This window comes from Bos javanicus, chromosome 2, assembly GCF_032452875.1.
Source record: "Bos javanicus breed banteng chromosome 2, ARS-OSU_banteng_1.0, whole genome shotgun sequence".
In the NCBI taxonomy this organism is placed as follows: Eukaryota; Metazoa; Chordata; class Mammalia; order Artiodactyla; family Bovidae; genus Bos; species Bos javanicus.
The window spans coordinates 7217074-7233731 of NC_083869.1; the positions used below are offsets into that span (position 1 = coordinate 7217074).

The 16658-nt window shown below is 37.8% G+C and overlaps 1 protein-coding gene across 1 annotated transcript in view; it reads left to right on the forward strand.

Moving 5' to 3' along the window:
* The first annotated feature begins 3622 nt into the window (after window positions 1–3622).
* The window catches only part of COL5A2 (collagen type V alpha 2 chain), a 158015-nt gene continuing 144979 nt past the window's right edge, over window positions 3623–16658 (forward strand). Inside the window, exon 1 of the mRNA XM_061433186.1 lies at window positions 3623–3728. Within this exon, the coding sequence (XP_061289170.1) occupies window positions 3632–3728 (97 nt within the window). The 5' untranslated portion in view covers window positions 3623–3631. The remainder of the gene's footprint in view (window positions 3729–16658) is intronic.

Here is a 16658-nt window from a genome sequence, read left to right on the forward strand (position 1 = left end):
GGGAAGTCCAGCAAAGGGGTACTGGTGTCTTTTGCAGAGCTGGTAATGATATCCTGACGCACAGGTCAAGTATAAGCAGGAGAGGACCGAGAGGAAAAAAAAAAAGATGGTAGAAGATGTGGAGTTAAAGGAAACTTCTGGTTTTTTGTTTCTCTTTTGAAGAAATTGAGGAAGACACATAGTAATGTCTTGAAGGACATGTAAAGAGAAGGGATAAAGAGAGCAGAGGGAGGGATTAAGCCTGCAGGGTGCTGAGACACCTGAGATTGGAAGTGTTGGTGGCAAGTAGATCAAATGGCGGGGCTTCCCTGGTAGCTCAGATCCTAAAGGATCCGCTTGCAGTACAGGAGACTCCAGTTTGATTCCTGGGTTGGGAAGATCCCCTGGAGAAAGGATAGGCTACCCACTCCAATATTCTTGGGCTTCCCTGGTAGTTTAGATGGTAAAGAATCTGCCTGCAATGTGGGAGACCTGGGCTCAGTCCCTGGCTTGGGAAGATCTCCTGGAGCAGGGCATGGAAACCCATGTCAGTATTCTTGCCTGGAGAATCCCTATGGACAGAGGAACTTGGTGGGCTACAGTCCATGGGGTCGTGAAGAGTTGGATATGACTGAGCGACTAAGCACAGCACAGTACAGATCAGGTGGCTCAGTGATAAATAACTTGCCTGCCAGGCAGGTGACGTGGATCTGATCCCTGAGCCAGGAAGATCCCCTGGTGAAGGGAATGGCATCCCACTTGAGTATGCTTACCTTGGAAAATCCCATGGATAGAGGAGTCTCGCAGGCCACAGTCCGTGGGGTTACAAAAGAGTTGGAGTTGGACTTAGTGACTAAATATCAGCAGCAGATCTAAAATCTAGAAAGTGGTGAGAACACTCATTTTTAGAGTAATAGAATACTGAATCTACCACTTATTACCAGCAAACTTAGCAAACTTGAAACTTCTTTGAAGCATAATCCTGTCATACATGACTTGAGAAAAATAATAAATACCTTTCAGTGTTTCTGCGAAAAATTGGACTAGTAAAAATTCACCCACTAGGCACATATTATTATAATATACACAATTCACTGGAATTGTGACAGATACCTGAGCTCTCCACTCAAGCACTGAGGCCTAGAATCAGTTCTTTGGGGACCAAGAAATGGTCAAGTCTTCCTGAATTCAGCCACATCTATTAAACAGACACACCTGGTCAACACCTGTATACGTTTCACTTTTTTCCAAATTTTAATGTAGAACCTAAAGCCAACCATAGAAGAATAGCCCAGGTCACAAACTTACAAAGATAAGAGATAATGCTAATTTATCTCAGTTCTCCTGAAAATATTTGCTTGGTCCCTATTGTAACATGTGATTTTGATTTTGGTATGATGGGAAGAGGAGACTGAAGCTGGAGGAAACTAGGAGAGGTTGCTTTGGACTTTTAATCACTTTTATAAAAACTGTGCTTACATTTAAATGGAAAATAGCTGTATTGTTATGCTGATGATATCTGTTTTACTAACAGATATTGAGATGCAAGCACAGAGTGTTCATGGACACTGACTCTGCTACAAGTCCTGTTACCATCTCTGTGCCATCAGCACCTAAAATACTTTATGAGAACTGCAGAGTCTCCATAAATGTCCTTAGTCTCTGTGGCTCAGTAAAGATTCCACACAAGATGCCTGAAAACTGGGCCAACCCTTTAGTATTGTGGTGTTGGTGTCTCAAGATGGTTTCAAAGTAGAATAGAAGTGGGAAGCATGTGGAGTAGTTTTTTTTTTTCTCTGCATTTTCCACTTATTCTTTTTGAATATTTGGCAAAGTGTTTTTCAAGTCCTGGCCTCTCTCAGATATTCTAGTTAGAATTAGCTGAAGGCTGGCTTTTCGATCCTTACGCAATGCATTCATTTAAGTGGAAGCAGGGCCCTGTGTTCAGTGTGGTGGTGCCAGAGCAATTGAAACGGGACAGGTCGAAGTGAAAAGTTAGACTGTGGGGTATAGCTGCATTCCATATATTCCTCTGGAATACTTCTCCAGAGATTATAGCTCCAAAGGGAAAATGCAAAGGTTCTTGGATTTATTCTACAAAAAAAAGTAAGGATAATGGATTAATTGCCTAATCTTACCCTATAATCTCTCCTTTCCCTGAATTTCTGCTGGGTCTAATGTATATGCTCTGGCTTATGGTTCTTGCTTTACGTAAATCTTTTTTCTTAGTGTCTACATGTGTTCCTTGGAGACAGTGGGCATGCCTTTCACTTATTTTGTGTCATCCTCTCCCTCCAATGCTTAGCACAATGCAGGGTTCCTGGTCATTGCTGAGTAATTTTAAACCACTGACTCACCTGTGTTGTGTAGCACAGCCATTCGCATTCTGCGTGGACTCGAGGTAGCAAATCTACTAGATTATGTGGAACTCTCTGAGGTCATTAAGATCTTGGCAAGCACGAGTGTGCCACAAAAACTCATGAACAGTGCTCTTGAATGACATGTACAACTGGAACTACCAAATTCCCTGCAGAGCTAGTTTAGGGGCAATAAGACCACTGTAACTACTTTTAGGTAGTTCTTTGCAGCTTGAAACTTAGTTAATAATGTATTACTCATTTTAATGCCACTAAACTCTGTCCTCTGATCAGAGCAAAGCTCTGTTCTCAAATGAGAAAATTGGAGTGCACAGAGATAAAGGGCGTAGTGTTTACAAAATGGGTGAGTGGCAGAGCTGATGTCTGAAGCAAGACTTTCTGCATCCAAATACAGTGTCCTTCCCATCCCTCTACACTGACAAAGTGGACTGCTTTTCCGCATAATAAAACTCTCTGGGACAAGAAGGAGATGCAGATGTATTTCCCTAAATAAGAGAGATGGAGCGATAAGGAGATGATCTTAATCCCAAGTATGATGCATTTGTCTAAAATAATTTATTCACCTGGACATTTAATGGTCCTGTTCCAGAATCTGGGAAAAGAAACAGAATGTAGCAAAGGGACAAGAATAAGTCCTCCTTAGTAAAAAAGAAAGGGTTAAAATTTGACCCTTTGAAAGTTTAACGTGGGTAGTTTAAGGTTTAATTATCTAGATACCAAAAACTAGGCTGAAAGGCTGTGTTTCCTTCCTGATGTCTTTTCAGCTTATAGGGGAAAAGTGAAAGGGTGTGTGTCTGGGGGAAGGGTTAGGGAGGGAAGAATAAGACTCTTTCCTTCTAACAGGCTTTCTTTAAAAAAAAGAAAAAGAAAAGGAAAGAGAAACAAACGTTTGCTACTGTGATTAAGCCACATTTATGTTTAAAACATAAATGAAATAGGGACAGTTCAAGGCACAGGGGCTTGTGTTCTGATTTGGTTGTTTACCATCAATCAGACCGTTGCTTGGCAGACACTGGATGGTTATGAGCCTGAACAAGCTGAAAAGGGGCAGGAAAAGAAGTGGAGGCAGCATTCTTCCTATTTAAAGCTGCATCGCTTGAAAAAAGTTTTCGCAGACTGTGCTGGAGCCGGTGCTGAAAAAGGGGGTTTGCAGAGGCTGCCCTGGGGCTGGGGCTGGTGCTGAAAGAAGAGCCCGCAGCTGACTTCATGGTGCTACAATAACCTTAGAATATACTTTTAACTCCCAGGAGGACCCACATGTCTAATATTTAGACATGATGGCAAACTGGGTGGAAGCAAGACCTCTGCTCATTCTTACTGTTTTATTAGGGCAATTCGTCTCAATAAAAGCCCAGGAAGAAGACGAGGATGGTAAGTTTGCCGTTTGCTTTCCTCCTGGTGTTTATTGCACGGTTTGGGAAATGGGTGGAATATTAAACCTCAGGAAGAGCATGAAGAGGAGGTTCTGGTTTGAAGTTGAGAAGGGGGCTGACAGATTTGCACCTGGAAAACGGCTCGGAAGACATTCGGGGACATTTGTAAATCCGGAGCTTCTACATGTGCCGTTCGAAGAGTACACTACTGAACTCTTTTTGGGAAAGCCTGGGATAAGTCCTTTTCCCTGAATGTGGAGAGTGGGAAGTTTAAAAGAAAAGGAGAGTGCTTAAAACGGAGGGCTAGAGACACTCTTAGAGGAGGTCTGTTCTGTGGGCTAGAGTTCTCAGAGCAAGGAAAAGTCGCGGCAGAAGCAGAGTAGGGTGGAGCCTTTTTTGTACGGAACTTCAGCTGCTTCACAAAATTCTTTGTTTAGAAAAACCTCTGTAGCCACTCATAACTGATTTTTGTTTGTCTTTGGCTCCTTATTCTTTTCTCTTTATAGATTTTTGCGTCCCTTCTGGTTTCATTTGTGATCTTACAATCACTTTTGTTTCTGTGGGACAAGTCTTTCTTTCTCCATAGCAGAGGTTTATAGAAGCCAGATTTCTTATTTTCCCACCCTTCTGACTTGACTATCAGGACAGTGGTGGTTCCCTGTTGGAGGCGGAAGGCAGGAAATCGGCATGTCTTATATAATTTATTTATCACGGAGTATTTGCACGGGCATTATTCATTAGACACAAGTTTCCTTTCTTCTCTTTTTAAAAAATGTAAGACAAATCTTGCCTGGTTACCAATTTTTTTCCTATGAAATTTGCATATGTTAGGATTGCTTTCTTTGGTATGGTTAAGCAAAAATGTGTGGCTGCTAGCAAATATAAGAAAATATTTAAATTGGTTTCACATTGTTAAATCCTTACCCTCCAGGCCTGAAGTTTCAAATACAGACATGTACTCTTTCATAATAGGCTTTAAAGATTTTCATAACAATTTAACATCAAACTCAAGCTTTTAAAACTTAGCACACTTATTAAACTTTTCTGTTACTGTCCTTCATATATATTTTATGGCTATATATATATTTAAAACCTGTTTCTGTGTATTTTTGCTCTATAAATGTTCATAAAATTAATCTAGAGACCCCGAGGTCTAAAAAACATTTAGAGTGAAAATAAGAATCTGGGATGAATACCCAAGAATCTGTCCAGAGTCCCATAGAGGGGGCACTTTCTGAAATCTTGAAACTTTTATGTTACTTTTTATGCTTTAAAAAATGAGACAATTCATAGAACATTAAACCTCTTGAGTTTCCTTGTAATGGTGTGAAAAGCATGTGTCGTTTGGAAGGGCTGGGAGATAATAGAATAAGAAGTAGAGAAGTCAGGAAAGGGGAGGGAAAAATGCACAAAATTACTATAGCAATAGAAATATCTGAATATAAAAGAAGTCGACTCCCCTCCCCCACCAGAAAAACCAACAACTTTCATTCAAAATTTTACACAATTTTCCTTGTTACTATATTTTAAGATAAAAATTTTCATTTATAAGGTATGAAAATAATTGAACATGTGAATAAATGAATGTTTCGTAAAGTATATGGAGTAGGCCATATGTTAAAAGACTTTCTTAAATAGTTGTAATTACACTGTAGGTGTTTCTGAAAAATGAGCAGAGTTCAATTTACCTTAATACTACTTTATATAAGTGTTAGAAATGTGATGCTTGGTGCAAAAAAGCCTTCTCTCCCCAGTATATCCAAATAACATAGAACATGGAATTCCAAACATTTTACAGAAAAAAGGGTAAATTGCTTGCATACATATTGTAAAAGCATAAATTGCTCAGTTATGTTACTCAAGCTAAGAGAATATGTGTAAAATTCAATAGCAAAAGTAAATAGTTAAGGTCTTAATTAAAGGTGATATAAAAAAGAATTCCATAATCCAGGATATTCAGAACTACATAACTTGAACTTACCATGCATATTTTAGTTTAAGTAATATTGTGTGAATACTTGGCAATACTTTATTTTTCCTGTTCAGGCTTGTAACAAACTTAATAGAAGAATCAGAATTTTGAAACTCCATGTACTTTTAAGTTTGGAGAAGAGTAAGGTAAATGTTTTAAACTAAAGAAGTTTCTAAGGCACACATGCAAAACAATATGTTTTTCAAATTTTAGCTCTAAGTCATATAATGTGGTGCTGACTTTGTGTATGAATATGTCCTCTTTGAAATGTAGAGACTTATTATCATATGTAAGTACATACTTAATAAGTTTTTTTTTTCTTTTCAGAACTCCAAAGTATATTTTTCTTCTGTTTGACTGTGATTATTTTTACTGGAAATTTAAAATTTGTATTTTACATAAGTTACATATATAATGTCTTATAGAAATACTTATGAATGATGAGATAAAAGAAAACAAATAAAGCTTTAAGTCTCTTAAGCCAAAATTGTTACTACTTCTCACTAAATTTTAAGAACTGAGTTGATTTTTTAAATTCATAGAAGTGAGAAAGTTTGAGAGTTGGACTAACTTTAGTTGGGCCTATTAAGTAAAATTATGTAAACAAATGAGTTAAGATAACAAAAATCAGCTTTGCATGAGTTTGTGTGTGTGTGGAAGTGTGTTGGTTTTGGGGGAGCTGCTTGAAGAGATTTTCCCATTTGTTTTTTGTAGGAGAAAATACTAGTGCATTTATACTAATTTTTATATTCCTGAATAAAGGTCTAATACCTAGGTCTAATACCTAATAAAGGTCTAATATCTAATACTTAAATACATTCTTGTTATTAGAAGTGGACATACTTAATCTTGGAAAATAATCTTTGATATGAATCATTGATTTCAACAACAGAGAAACAGTGGAGAGAAGGAAAGCTACAGAAGCGTAGTGTTTTATTTCCAGAGACTATAAATGTCAGTGCTTCTCAGAGGTCAGGCAGATGACACCAACAAGTGAAGCAAGAGAGTGTATATCAACAGGTGATGGCAGGGCTGTGGAGAACTGAAGATGCATGCCCACTTGCAGCCATTCATATCTAATATTTTCAGAAAGTATTACCTAAGCCAAATACAGTATATTTTGAATGTCAAGTGTGGCTCATGGACCATAAATTTGCAACCCTCTTATTTGTAACGCTATACTAGTATCATGGACCCAAGCTGACTTCTGATTACTAAGAGATGAGGGGCTCACAGAGGATGAGATGTTTGGATGGCATCATTGGCTTGATGGACGTGAGTTTGAGCAAGCTCTGGGAGTTGGTGATGGACAGGGAAACCTGGAGCGCTGCAGTCCATGGGGTCACAAAGAATCGGACACCACTGAGAGACTGAACTGAACTGAGGGGCTCACAGTTCTTTCTATAGCATGGGTACTTAGTCACTCGGTCGTGTCCAACTCTTTGCGACCCCATGGACTGTAGCCTGCCAGGCTCCTCTGTCCATGGGGATTCTCTAGGCAAGAATACTGGAGTGAGTTGCCATACCTTCCTCAAGGGGATCTTCCCAACCCAAGGATCTAACTCAAGCCTCCTGCATTGCAGGTGGATTCTTTACCGTCTGAGCCAACAGGGAAGCCCTTTCTATAGCATGGCCTCCTGCATTTTATTATATTATGTCTGGCATTTATCTCATCATTCAAATACAAATAACAAGAAACAATGCTTAATACTCAGCTTGAAGAGATTTTCAGCAGTACTTGGATGGGATCATTTTAAAGGCAGTAGAGAATGCAAATATATCGTTTAAGATACTTGTTCACTCATAAATTGTTTTAAACTTTTTATTGTTGAAATTGATACTTTGAATCATACTCATGTAGGATATGCACACTTTTCTTTTACAGTGAATGTTTTAAGCTAGGTCCACCTGCATATAGGAGAGTGTAGTAGTTTAAACAACAAAAAAGTGTTTTTTTCTTATTTTATAAGCTTCTAGTTTAGTAGTGAAAGGTTGGTTTACCAACTTTACAGAATCATCAGGGATTCAGTTTTTTCTGGCTCTCTTATATTCCTAGGATACAGTTCTTGATGCTCTAAATTCCTAGACAGCTATTGGAATCCCAGCCATTATATTTACTTTCCTGGCTTCTAGAAAGAGAATAGGAGATAAAGGCTGTGATTCTTTTTCAATGGAGATTGTTAAGTCATCATATCATTTCTGCTGCTGCTAAATCGCTTCACGGCAGCCCACCAGGCTCCCCCGTCCCTGGGATTCTCCAGGCAAGAACACTGGAGTAGGTTGCCATTTCCTTCTCCAATGCATGAAAGTGAAAAGCGAAAGTGAAGTTGCACAGTCTTGTCCGACTCTTAGCGACCCCATGGACTGCAGCCCACCAGGGTCCTCCATCTATGGGATTTTCCAGGCAAGAGTACTGGAGTGAGGTGCCATTGCCTTCTCCGCATATCATTTCTACTTAATTGTAAGTCATGTGGTCACACAAAGCTACAAGGGCTGCTGGGAAATGTAGTCTTAGCTGGGTAACACTGACAATGTATTCTGTTGAATAGAGTTATGGAGGATATAAAAGAGAGAATAGCTATTAGGAGGCAACTGTAATCCTGGCCACAGTGGGCATAATTGTCAACCACTTTCAGTGGAATGGATCTGGTTTCAATGGACAGAATATAGTTGAGTAACCAGACTTACCCTGGTTATTGTTCATTCCTAGGTAGAATACAAAGCCAAGAACACCAGATGGCACTTAAACATTAGGTTTTTATTCTTTACAATTCTTTCTGTAGTCTCTTCAAATAACTTTACTTTTATAAAAATTAGAATGAGGCTTTATTTTGGAGAGTATCTCTCTATATATGTGATTGGTAGATTGATAAGTACAGTCAATTTTTTATATTGACAAATGCAGGGTAGACTTTGATCATGACTCTTTAGGTTAGTTGGTAAGCAATCCACACAGATCAGTGCTGAGCTGATTGCATAAAAAGTCACCTGAAGAGCTTGTTGCCAGTATAGAGTCTAGGCTGCTCTTGTTCCCAAATAGCCTGATTTGGTGGTTGTGGATGGGATTTGGGAAGCTTTCTAGGTGATGGATTCATGCTGGTGAACCACTGTGTTAAGTCCCTGCCTAGACTCTTGATCTTGATGTGGCATCAGTTGGCTTCCTCTTCTAAGGCTACACACTGTGACTTTGCTAATAACTTGCTATTCTAGTCATTCCTTTCACTTATAAGCCTGCTTACTGAAAATTTGTAGATAAGACATTGTGAATTCACAATCATTTCTGGAAAAAATAATCAAGACCCCAGTCCTCCTTATGGCAAGTTAGACGAATCATTCTACTATACAAAGGCCACACTATTAAAATGTATTTCCAGGTGACTAATAGTCTTTTTTTGCTTTCTGTTACTTCCTGCTCTTCACACTTTTATCATATCCCTGAAGGCCAAAGACTCATCACGTTGATCATTCTAGAAGTGCACATAATGCCATATGTTAAGTAAAAACATCAAGAGGAAGTTTTGTTTTGAGAGGAGGAGACTTAGAGATTAAAGTTATGTTAATCTATTTTTTTTCTTTTTTTAATCAAATAGTTTGTTCCTACTTGAAGGAGAATTCCTCTATTATTTCTTAGTCTTACATGGAAATTTATAAAATATTTAAAATTGGATCAGTCACTTTTTGACTGATGTTTTGTGTTCTGAGATTACAATATTGAAAAGTTTAGATTTATATATGAGAGATATAGTAATAGTAGGAAAAAAGACTAAAGTTATTAATTATTAATTGATCTACTCTGTACATTTTGGCAAGTTGAACAAGTTTATATAAGACAGTGGAATTGCTACGAATATATTGACAATTCAGTTTTCCTCTAAATTTCTTTTCATGTAAATTTCATGTGGCTTTTTCTAAATTTTATTTAATGCTGAAGAGTATTACACACACAGAGTATCTATTCTTGGCATTTGTGTGAGAAGTAGTCTATCCAGTGGAAAATTTTTCTTTGAAGTTGTGACTGCATTGGTGGCTTTAGTGTTTTTACTTTATTTTATTGGTATGTTTAAAACTAAATCCTTCAACAGAAATCAGGATGGCTTCATCTTATACTGAGTATTTTTCCTAAGGAACAGTGTATCAGGGACATTATGATAGAACAAGATTTTCCTTACCCACTTGTTGTCTTCTACAGAGAAGTAACATTAACACTGTTAAAAAGTTAGCATCAATAAATTAGTGAACATTGTCTCTATAGCTTTCTGGTATAATTTTCAAACTCGAAAATGTTTGTGTGCTTTAAAAAGTGTTTTTTTTTTAGTGTACATCTGGGAAGGAGGAAAGACAGTCTCACAGTTGGTTTTCTTTCCTTTTTTTTTCTGGGTGTCTATTTAATCAGAATTATAAGTTCAGTTTAAAGATGACACTGTTGCTTGCAACCTGAGCATCATAGCCCTGTTGTAGTCTACATACTTTAGTAAGTAAAGTAAGCCACGGTCTCGCCATCACTGGGAGGACACCTGGATTCTGATCCATCTCTGCTATTTAGGAGTTCGGCAACCTTTAGACTCCTTTTTTGAGGGCAGGAGGAGAAGAGAGCGACAGACAATGAGGTGGTTTGGTGGCATCACCAAATCATTGGACATGAGTTTGAGCAAACTCCAGGGAAACCTGCCATGCTGCAGTCCATGGGGATCACAAAGAGTCAGACACGACTTAGTGACTGAACAACAACAACAAACCTTACCAAACCTTTGGGTCCTCATCTGAATTTGTAGAAATTATACACACTCCTGTCAATCTGATGGAACTCTTAAGAGGGTCATTTAGGAAATTTACCTGAAGGCAATTTTAGAGCATTTACATGAGACTCACAAAGTGATATTTTGGTCTGATCTCAGTCATCACAGCTATAAATCTTGGTGGCATAAATTCTACTGTTGCCAAATCTTTGAATTTGTTTTGAAGAACCTTCCGGATTTGTCCTCCTTCTGTATTTTGTTTGTTCTCCACCTCCTGGGGCAAGTTGCTCTGTTAATCGTGCTCTCGTTTCCATAACTTCAACAGCTTCCTTCCTATGAGCTCTTTCCCCTTAGCCTGTAAACAAGCTCAGCTCTCTCCCAGGGCCTGCGTCCGGCTTTCACCCTTTACTCTTAGCCTAGCTGCTTTAAAGGAGCAGAACAGTTTTCTGTGTGACTCTGTGCCCTCGCTCACCCCACGCACCCTCATTTTTGCTCCCTCTATTCCTCTTAAGCTTGTCCAGTAATGTGTTACGTTCCAGTGGACTCCTTTCACCTACCGTTAACGACCCCAGCTTTCTTGAAAGGCTGTGCTCTGAAGGTTCTCGCTTTACCTTCCTGACCTTTCCTTCTCAGCTTCATGGGCTCCTTCTCTCTCTCTCTCTCTCTTTTTTATCCCTTAGCACTTTGTTTTCTCATAGGATTTAGTCCACTGGTTCTGTCTATTCTCTTCCTAGATTATCTAGGAATCTTACTCCCAGGGTTTTGCTTAACAACTAATTGCTGATCATTTTCAAATCTCTCTCTTCAACCCTGACCTTCCACATGAACTTCGGAATACCCAATTTCCCACTGGCTGGTCCATAACCACTTCAAGTTCAGCGTACCCAAAACTCAACACATTACCTTTCCTTCCAGACAGGATCATCTTTCTCATGTATTCTTTATGTCAGTTAATGGCAACATCATCCTACTCGGTTATTCAAGCAAAAATCTAATCAGTTACCAAATTCTACCGTTGTACCTGCTAAATATTTCTCAAATATACCTCCTCTCCATCTCTACTACAAACACCCCAGTTTAAGCTCTCATGGACTACTGCTTTTTACTGCAGTAGCATGTGAGTTTATCTCTTTGGCTCTCATGTGGCTACTTCCCATCTGTACCTATTGGGACCACCTCTGTTGCTAAAATCTGATCACTTCATTACCTTCCTTAAAACCTTCCATTGACTTCCATAACTTGAGGAAGGAATAATGTTCAAGCTCCTAAGCAAAGCATACAAGACCTTTCATAATCTGTCTCATTTCTAGAATTTTAGTCCCGTGACTATCATTCTTTGCCTCAAAATAAGGAATTGCCTGTAGTTCTCACCTCCCATGACATACACGCACACACACTTTTCCTTAGTCTACTTCCCAGGTTCCACTGCATGTCATAAAATTATTTTATGTATTAGGTATATGATTGCTATTACTTGCACATAGGCCAATTGAATATTATTTTTTCAAAATCTAAAAAAAACTCTCCCACTATTTATTCATTCAAATATGAGTGAACCAATTTCAGATTTAGATTTTTCAAGTTACATTTGCATATTCTTGAGTAATTTTCTTGAGTGCTCTATGTTTTAGTTTTCTCGTCTATAAAATTAGAGTAGTAATATTTACCTTGAATAATTATTTTGAAGACTATCATTTATCAAACCACCTAATAGTAGTATGGTTCCTGACAAGGAGTAGGAGCTCATCAAATGATTATTGATACTATTATCCAACATAAGTATCCAGTTGATATTATTATTCAACTATTTAATAATATAACAATAATAATAAATGCTTATTGGGTAATTATAAGAACCAAAATGTTAGATGTTATGGAAAAAATAAACAACTTTTCTCTCAAAGAGATTAAAGTTGTTGTAAAACTTAAAATGCACATTTTATCTACTATAGTCACTTAGGCAATGCATCAGTATTTTTATCTAATGTCTAAATAGGCTATATTTTAAGCTTACTTATACATTTTGCCTTTCCAATAGAAAAGCAAATGGACTGTAGTGTCTTCTTGTGTAGGTTTACTATGGGAAAAAAAAGAAATAAAAACCTCTTTCCATTAAATATATTCTAAGGGCCATGTGATTTGAAGCGTTACTCCTGCTCTCCTGTTTCACACCCCACACACATTTCATTCTCTGCCATTGTCTCCAAGATGTGAGCAAGCCAAGCACGGCCCATTCCATGCCACACTGCTGCCTCATTCTGTCTACCAGCTCTGTCTGTTTCAGAGTTTGTTTTCTCAAAATATGATAGTCATAAAAGTCTGTATTAAAAACTGGAAGCTGCTTTTCCACCCTGCATTGCTCTGGGTTGCATCTGGAATGAGAGAAATTGCTTCACTGCACGGGGATTTACAAGGCAGCTCCCAGGACTATTGGATACAGTAGTGGGAGTGATCATCTTTTCCCAGATTTTGCAGCAAGTCTCCTCATTTTCCAAAGGCTGCTGGTTTCTTCACTCCCTTCACTCCCAGGAGATTTTTGTGAAATTGACTCCAGAAAGCAGACACTGATGTAAAATGTAGGCACATTCTTCATGCTCACACTTTCCTTATTTTGCTGCAGTTTTCTTTCTTCTCAGTTTTTCAAACTTGAACAAAATGATGGGTTTCACTTGGAAGAAGGTATGTGCATGAAATTTCACCAGATAATTAGTAGCTATGAATTACTTTAATTAAAAATTTTTTTTTATTCACTAGAGCTGTTCTGTAGCCATAAGCTTTAGAGTTTTTCATTATGGAATTTAAAAATGTGGATACTTCCCATAGCAAATACAACTTATTTATAGAGATTTAATATTTTCATTAAAAAGTTTAACTGCTTAAAAAGCAGTTATATAGTTATTATTTGCTCCTGATGTAGAAGAACCTATCAGATTCATTTATGCTAGTTTGAAATTATTTTTAAATTTTTTCTTTCTCATTTTTTCCAGAGCTTTCTATTGAAGAAATGATTAAGTTACAATTTAATTCAGAACATTATGCTTCTCATTTAGTGCTCAACTTTCATCTAGAGTTTCTGATAGGACGGACTGGTGGGTGAACAGTGAGGTTAACTGGTTACCATGGGAAGATGAACTGCAAGGAAAAAGTTTCTAGTTTTCTGGTCTTTGGCTACAAACACAAACCCTCTGAAGTTTTATAAAGAAAGCTTATACTTTCTTTTGAAAGGCAGAAGGGCACTGGCCATTCTAAGGCAAATGAGCGGTTCTGATATAGGAATCTTCTTTTTGTGCTGAAACAAAGGAAAAAACACTTGGAGTCAATGAAGGAGGAACAATTGAACATTCCATTGACAGCTTGTGTTAAAGCTTTCAGGTGCCACGAGTATTATGTCTTTCTGAGTATTCCCAAAAAAATGACTTCTTTTTTCATCCCTTCCCCGTTTCCTTTTAAATCTTGGTCTCTACGTGTTAGATTAGGCATGTGTTTGTTTGTGTTTTTATTTTCTCCCTTAGGCACATTAAAACTGAACTGAATTTTATTGAGAAACAACTAATAAGTTCCTGAATCAATGGAATTCTCATTAGCCTGGGAAGATTTCAGAATACTTGTAATCTATTTCATTAAAAAAAAAAAATGGGGTAATTCCTTTATGAATCAAGATGGAAACAATGAGTTCTAAAGAAATTAATCAGTGAATGCATTCAAAGTTCCGTTGGCAGTGTTTGTGTTTGAGTATGTGGAGGATGATGAAATTAAATTAAGTGTTTTATGATAATTAGTATTTTCATGATATTTTGGTACATTCAGGATATAAATATTTCATAAAACTGTTAAAGCTATACTCACTTGATCTACCTGGTACCCCCTCCACATCTGTTCTGTGGATGCAGTGTTGCTAAAGTCCTAGGAGGACAAGCAGTTCCAGTTTTAAGAAAACAGTTTTGAAGTAGATGACTTTTAATTTTTTTTTATGGGAAATATGCTTTAAACTTTCAGTTTGAAGGAAAGGCATTCAGGAATCTACCTGAGAATCAAGGTCTCACACTGAAGGTTTATTTGGATGTCTCCTTCTCAAATATGGGATTCTCAGGTGGTGCTGCTGGGAAAGAACCCTCCTGCCAATGCAGGAGACTTAAGAGATATGGATTTGATCCCTGGATGGGGAAGATCCCCTGGGTTGGGAAGATCCCCAAGAGAAGGGCATGGCAACCCACTCCAGTATGCTTGCCTGGAAAATCCCATGGACAGAGGAGCCTGATGGGCTACAGTCCATGAGGTCGCAAAGAGTCGTACACAACTGAGCGACTGAGCATTCACCCAATCTGAGTGTATTATTATATGGTAATTTGCCTTTTATGATTTTCCCCCAATAGTCTCTGGCCATCAAAATCAGCTGACATCATGGCTCTGGGTGAAAGTCCCAGTACTGGGTGGACTCTATGGCTCACACCACAGGCAGATGAAGCACAGCTGTCATGGACATTCTGTGTTTGTCCGTGGATGTCAAGACACTAGAATCACTGCAAATCCATTCTAATAGAAACTGAAAGTTGACTTCGTATAATCAAAATGGAAATTTATCTGCAGGATTCCCACTGTTTCTGAAGAGGATATTTGAGTTTCTTCAGAATAGAACTGTATGATTGTGCATCATATACCAGGTATAAGTAGATGGGAAGATGCGTTTTCTGTGGTACTCTATCCAAGGATACCAATTAACAGTTGGCACAGATAGCCTCATTGAAGGCTATCGTGTCTTGTGGGATTTATTTGGAAAATTTCAAAGAGGCTGGGAAAGTTTGTGATATCTCTTAATTTTTTTTCTTAGATTTCTCTAATTTTTTTAACCCTATATGCCTAAGACACGTTCATTTTGGAAAAAACACATAAACACAACCACAGTTCTGTATCTCTATTATTTTGAGCTAACAACATAGATACTTATAACTAGGCCAAATAGGCCATAGGAATAGTAGGAAGAGGGTAAGGTCTCACAGTTAGATTTTTTAAATTCTGGTAAATTTCTTCAACTCCCAATTACTACCATTTTTCTACACTTAGGACTTTTAACAGTAAACAGTTTCTACATTTAGAACTTCTCCTTTTCCATTTAGTTTCAAAAAGCAATTAACAGAGCCTGGGTCTTTGGAGTCTCACCTTTGAATCCTGCGTTTTTGCAACCTTGTGACCTTGAGCAAGGTACGGATCTTTGAGATTCCCTACTTTCATCTGCATATTGAAAAGTTGAATTGCAATTTATAGGCACTGAAGAAAAGTAGATATTATTCTTTTAGGATGAATCCTCTGGTTGGGCCATTAGAGTTTTCCCCATAACTGAAATAATTTTTATCAGACCATTCCTAGTTACTAAAATGGTAAGAGAAATGATGGAGGAGCAGAATTCCTGGAGCAGAACAGGGCCGGGGATGGGGGTGGGGAGGAGTGAAATGGTGATAAGAAATTTTGTTTATTTTGTGCTTTTCCCTTGGGCCAGGCCTGTGCTCAGCTCTTGATTATTCACAAAGGAAAAGCAAACCGGTACAACTCCTGAAAGTTTTACTTTGGTATTAAGATGCATTCACAAACTGAGTGGTACATATACTCATTTGATTTTATTCTTTTTTTCTGTTGTAATGCTTTTGGTAATTGTTTGAACATTTAGTTCATGTAGAGTTGTTCCAGAAAAGTAAAAGTATTACTGCTCAATATATACAGCATTTATTTCCTTTCCTGAGATTTCACTGGTTCAAGACAGACTTATTTGGACCCTGGCAATGCTTTTATAAGGGATGATGTGCACCTCCACCTGGGTGGTCAAGGTGGAAGAAGGAGCTGTGTGAGCTCATTCCACTTCTCCTAATTCAACATGGCAACGGGGTCCAAAGAGCACTTGGCCCTGAGTCAGACAACTCTAGTAAAGTCCTGATTCTTTCCTCATAAATACCTTATAAATATAATATGTTGGAACCTTAATTTCCTCATTTATAAAACATGGATAATACTTTTTATTTTTCTATCTCACAGGTTCAGAATGAAGAATTTATAATAATGTCTGCAGAAATTCTGTGTCAGATTTAAAATCCTCAGTAAGGGTCTATATGATTTATTATAATTAAATTTTAGATGAATATAAAATAAGTGTTTATTTTAGGTAAATAAGAAATATTTATAATCCAAAGTAACAGAAAATTCTTTATGAAAATGAAAGAAAGTAAGTTAG